This window comes from Pseudopodoces humilis, chromosome 8 (assembly GCF_049639895.1).
Source record: "Pseudopodoces humilis isolate 2021_Gansu_Grassland_sample_001 chromosome 8, ASM4963989v1, whole genome shotgun sequence".
NCBI classification, from domain to species: Eukaryota; Metazoa; Chordata; class Aves; order Passeriformes; family Paridae; genus Pseudopodoces; species Pseudopodoces humilis.
In genome coordinates, this window is record NC_142207.1 from 15,447,782 (window position 1) to 15,453,263 (window position 5,482).

At 60.8% G+C, this 5,482-nt stretch overlaps 1 protein-coding gene across 2 annotated transcripts; it reads right to left on the reverse strand.

Moving 5' to 3' along the window:
- Positions 1–1,649: 1,649 nt before the first annotated feature.
- Positions 1,650–4,881, reverse strand: CRYBA2 (crystallin beta A2). Of its 2 annotated transcripts, none has more exons than XM_005519706.2 (5): positions 4,734–4,881; positions 3,979–4,152; positions 3,419–3,560; positions 2,237–2,379; positions 1,650–1,887 (listed from the first exon to the last, which is right to left on the reverse strand). In XM_005519706.2, the coding sequence occupies exons 2-5, from the start codon at positions 4,137–4,139 to the stop codon at positions 1,740–1,742; spliced, it is 594 nt and encodes a 197-aa protein (XP_005519763.1). In that variant the 5' UTR covers positions 4,140–4,152; positions 4,734–4,881; the 3' UTR covers positions 1,650–1,739. The 2 variants fall into 2 exon arrangements, with proteins under 2 accessions (XP_005519763.1, XP_087915073.1); XM_088058947.1 differs by having other exon boundaries at positions 3,979–4,155; positions 4,734–4,874.
- Between the last annotated feature and the right edge of the window lie 601 nt (positions 4,882–5,482).

The following is a 5,482-nucleotide window of genomic DNA, read 5'->3' on the forward strand; positions in this document are numbered from 1 at the left end:
GCAGACCCAGAGGATGAGGAAGGCAGGGTACATGAGAAATCCAGGAAAAAGGGACCCATGTCCATGGGGAAGGAAGGGACTAGGCTGTAGGTCTTAGGAGGATCTAGGAGATGAGGTTTCAGGTCTGTGGAGTTACTGGGGACAGAGCCCTGACATCTGGAACACCCAGCTAGAAGCAGCTGCAGGTCCCTCTTGCAAGAGGCTGCAAGTCTGCCCCCCACCCCCTACTCCAGAGCTCTCCTCCCACCCCAGGTGGAGCAATAAGGACCCCAGACTTTGCACTGACCCACACAGTGCACCCCTACCCCCCCATCACAGCCAGGTGCCCGGGAAAGCTTCACCTGTGAGCCGGTGTTGTGGAGCGGAGCCGAGCTGACGTGGCCCTGGGCTGGCAGCGCCTGGGCAGGTGTGCCGGAATGTGTTTGTGCTGGGGGAGAGGCCGTGGGGCCGTGCTGGGGTGGGGCCAGTGGGGAAACGGAGGAGACAGGGCAGGGCTGGGGTGACCCTGCAGCCAGGATACCATGTGGGATGGGCATACGCAGGTGCTGAGTCTTCTGCACAGCACCACTGGGGCTGGAGGGGACAGGGGGCGTGCAGGGATACGCTTGTGTGCTCATCGTGTGCAGCTCACACACACACACCAGGGCTGGGGTCTCTGCACGCTGCTGGGAACCCTTCTGGGACACTCCCTGTCTCAGGGCCAAGCATGCTTTTAGCAGGGTGGGCATCTGAGGCACTCAGAATTGTTCCAGCATGCATCCGAGTCCTGGGTGTGGGAAGCACCTAGGGACCGAAAGCCTGTGCCCCAGGAGGGCTTTGGAGTGCCAGAGCAGGATAGAAGACAAGGAGGAGGTGAGGAGGAGGAAGTAATGTCCTGGATGCAGGCAACACCTCGGGATGGGTAGTCTGAACCCCAGGAGGGTTCAGAGTGCCAGAGCCAGATGGAAGAGGAGGAGGAGGCTGGGAAAGGGTGCTGGAGGCTGGGTGGGGCTCCCGGTGTCCCGGAGCCGGATACTGGCACGGATATGCTGGCGTGGCAAGGCTGGGGGAGGGCACACACACACACACACCTGTGAGCATCGAGCCAAGCCCCCTACCACTTGTGGAACACTACCCTCAGACCTCCTTCCCCTGACCCTGCACAACCCACCTTCCCCCCAGCCCCTCTGCGCCAGTGCCTCCAAACCTGACGCAACTGTGGCTGCCCCATTTGTTGTCAGTGTCTCATCCTGCTTCAGATGATCCCTATGTTCTTCCTCCTTTCCAGGCCCACAGAAGGCAGGGACACCCTTCTCTCTGCCAGAGGGGTGCAGAGGAAGGTGACCTTGAGTTTGCAGACTATGTAGCAATCAATTTCCCTGGCAGAGAATCAATTGATCCTAGGAGGAGAACCCAGGCACAACCCTCTTGGATGCCCCCTCCCACCTCCAGCCCTTTCTTTGCTCAGTAAGTTCCCCTTTTCCCAGCCAGAGCATCACAGCAGTGGAACTGTGCATGGACACGAGGTGGGGTGCAGAGAGCTCAGCCCAGGGTGGAGCTGGCCATGAGCCCAAAACTGCCTGGGGAAGGGGAAACCTCACCTTCCACCCCACCGAGGGCCCTCCCAGCATGGCAGCCCCCTGAGGAGCAGAGCAGAAGCAGGAGAACTCTTTTTTTTGACAAATGCCTTTATTTGCTACTGGATAGAGGTCTATTGCACAGCAGCCTGGAGGCTGCAGGGCACACAGCCCTGCCCCTGTTCAGTGCTGGACGCGGCGGATGGATTGGATCTGGTTGGTGTGGGCCTGGCTGCTGTATTCATTGTACTTCTTGAACTCGCCGTTCTGTCTGTCCCGCTCCAGCACGTACTGGTAGCCCCTGTATCCTGGGTACTGGTATGCCACCCACCTGCAGGCAGACCCTTGGCTCAGAGCCCCAAGCCAAATCATCCCATCCCATCCCATCCCATCCCATCCCATCCCATCCCATCCCATCCCATCCCATCCCATCCCATCCCATCCCATCCCATCCCATCCCATCCCATCTCATCCCATTCCATCTCATCCCTCTGCTTGCCCTGGGAGGAGAGGGACAGAAAATACCCAGTGGCTTGTATTTTCAAGGAAAAGGTAGCAGGAAGGCATCCGTTTTTTGAGGGGGTCCCCCTTCCACATCCCGGGGTTTATGCAGGAGGGAGGTGCTTGCTGAACCTCTGCTCTTGGCACCCTCCAGTCCCAGCCCCACTGGCTGCACTCACGCTCCGGCGTTCACTTTGATGGATGCCACCTCCTTGTTGCCCCAGCCCATGGCCTGCAGCGAGGGATAGTCATCACTCAGCTCAAACTTGTGACCCTGGAAGTTCTCAGCCTCGTAGAGGATGACTTTGCTGTCATTGTGGTTCTACGGAGAGACAGACCTGGAGGTCAGCAGGAATGGGTTGGCTTGCCCAGGGATAGGGGATGTGACATGAGTGTGACACACACCAAGGCACTTTGGGACCGTGACCAGCTTTGGTGCAATGCCTGGGGATGTCCTTCAACCTGGCACCCCCTCACTGGGACACCCCAGAAGTGCCCCAAGGATCTCATCTCCCTGTGGTCCCAATGCACGGCTGTCAGTGAGAGTTAGTGGCTACAACCTCTGGATCTACACGGACTGCTGCCCTCAGCATCATCACGCTCCCCAAGTTTGCAGGAGGGTTCAGGGCAAAGCAGATTGCTGAGAGAGGTCCCCTCAGCTCTGTGGGGCCTTTCTGGGTGCTGGACATGGAGGGGTTAATGGCTGGGACACTGAGTGATGCAGCACTGTCCCCCGTGCCCAGCCCCCACATGCATCTATCTGCACCGAGGAGCAGTCCTGCCAGTAAGGAGTGATCTTATCGCATCCCCTTTATTAAAGCCTGCACATATCTGCCTGGTGATTATTAAAAGTTGGGGGGGGACCCCCCGCTCGGAGGCGCAGACGTGCCGCTGCTGCGAGCACCAGTGTCTCTGCAGATGGAGCGATAGAGCCGCGCCTGCCTGGGCACGCCTCAGGTACCCTGGCCGGGAGGGGGACGGACCCTGCATCCCGAGCATCTCTGCGGTCCCGCCAGCTCCTCTCTCTTCATCCCGTCCCCGGGAATCGGGGCTGGGGGACAAAACCTTGGGACCCCAGTCTGGGAGGGGGCTCTCCAAAGCACAAGGCAGAAGGAGCTGGAATTGTGATTCAAGCTAAATTTTAGATCTAAAAAGCATCCCAGGGTCTTTGCAGGGAGGTGGGAGCTGATGGGTGCAGCTACTCCTGCACTTCACACGAACCTCCGTGTACACCTCACCCCTCCATCCCATGCCCCGTGTAAGGCATCCTCCAGTCTGTCCCACACCGCCTCCATGCTGGGCTGCCTGGAGGAGGCTCTGCCTGCCCTGAGCCCTCCCTCTGTGGCGTCCCGGTAACTCACTGCGCATTTGACAGGCCGGAAGGAGAGGAGGTGCTCGGTCCGGTAGCCACTGTTCCCACTCCAGGCCTCCCACCGGGGATAGTCACCCTTCTCCAGGATAAACTGCTGTCCCTGGTACTCAGGGTACTCGAAGCCTACCCAGCTGGAGGGAAGAGGAGGAAAACCCTCAGGGATGTGTGACACAGTCCCCAGGATCAGTCAGGGGTCAGATTCTCCTTCCTAGGCGGGGGACAGAGACATTCTGGCAGATTACAGGTCTGTCACAGATGCTGGGGTCTTGGCTAGCAGCAAATGTCCCTTTTGAAAGTGGAACCCCTCTCCCCAGAGCCACATCATTGCCTCCAACCTGCACCTTGGCTTGGTTATTAAGCTGACTGCCTGATCAGCAGATGGGAAAACACAAGGAGCACGAGCAGGGAGGTCGTGTGATGAGGCTGTGTCATAGCTGAGGAAGAACCTGGGTGTTCTGGCTCCCTAGCGGCTCCCAACAGTCCCCTGGGAGCAGTGGCTTTGCTGGAGTGGGGTGTGCCAAGGGGCCGCGGGGCTGGCGGGGCACTTACGGGCCAGACTCCACCTTGATGGAGCGGATCTTGCGGAAGCCGCGCTCCATGATGCTGGGGCACTCCATGAGGAATTCGCAGCGCTTGCCCTGGAAGTTCTCCTCCTCCCACACCGTGATCTTGTACTGCCCCAGGGTGTCCATGGCTTCACTGCTGGTCATACGGGTCTCTCGGCTGCTGGCAGAGCCCCACGTGTCACCCCAGGGCGGTGCCCACCATCAGCCCCCAGCCGCCCTGCTGCCTGCCGCTGAGCCCGGGATGCCGGTGGTGCTGCCCTGGCACATCCCATGCCACTGGCCCCTTGCCCTCCCTGGCTGGCACGGGGGCATTTCCCATTCCCTTTCCTTCGGTGCTGGGGAATCTCTGTCCGGTGAACCCCGAGTTGCAGGGGGAATTTGCAACGCCCCATCTCTCCATGTGATGTACCCAGGACTGCCTCAGTTTTTCTTCTCCCGAGTTCCCTGTGACGGCTCCAGGAATTGTCTGGGTGCAGTGGCCCCGTACCCACTGCTGGGAGGCGGCGGTGACCCCAGCTCAGACTCAGGCTCAGTGTAGCCCTGGGGTAGAGCAGCCCGGCTCTTCCATCCCTCCTGCCAGGGTCCCTCCTGCCCGCACGGTGCCGCGCTGTGCCGCACAGCACCCCGCCACTTGCCCTTCCCCAGGTGAGAGGTGGCTGGGGGGCTCGGTGTGGGGGTGAAGGGAGCGGGGCAGCGCCTGTGCACTGGGGTCTTGGGGGCTCACAGCCTGGTACTTACTTGGTCGGAGGGCAGGGCACAGAGGCGAAGGTGGCGGTGCCGGTGCCGGCTTTTCCCGTGGCCCTTTATAGGCGGGCGCTGAAGTGCCGATGGTGCAGGCGGTCAGGGAGCTGTGTCAGCAGGCAGGGGCCGGCGGGGGGGACGGGCTGCTCACCCACCCCAGACTCCGGCTGTCCATTCCACTTAGGCAGTGTGGCGAGAGCGGCCCCCCCGCGCCCAGCGAGGCTGACAATGAAAGTGCTGGGCTGTGTTTGCGCAGGGGCTCAGGGCACAATGGGCAAAGGGCCTGACGCGCCGCTTTCCTTTCTGCCCCCGGACAATGTCCCCGCTTGGCCCAGGGATTAGGGACCCAGCCTTTCCCAGGGCACCCGCAGCCTTTGCCAGGGTTGAGGCTTGTGGGAAGGAGGTGCCAGGGTGAAGTGGGGATTTGCCATCTGGGAGCTGAGGGGCACTGATGTCCTCACGTTGGAACACAGGGCTTATCTGGGGCTGCTTCTGCCCCTCCACACGGAGCTCTGCCACCATGGCTGCCTTTTCCAGCCGGGCCCTGCAGAGTTTCCTGTGTTGGCTGCAGACGGGGCGCTAATAGACCCCAGTTACATGCTTGTAATGCCCTGAGCACTTCCCCTGGCTTGACGAAGAGCTCCCTGTGCTCCCATTCACCTCCAGCTCGGGCAGGGGACACTGCACAGGGGGAGGGGACCAGCCTTGGGACAGATCTGTGTCTTTCACCTGGACAAGAGGACCAG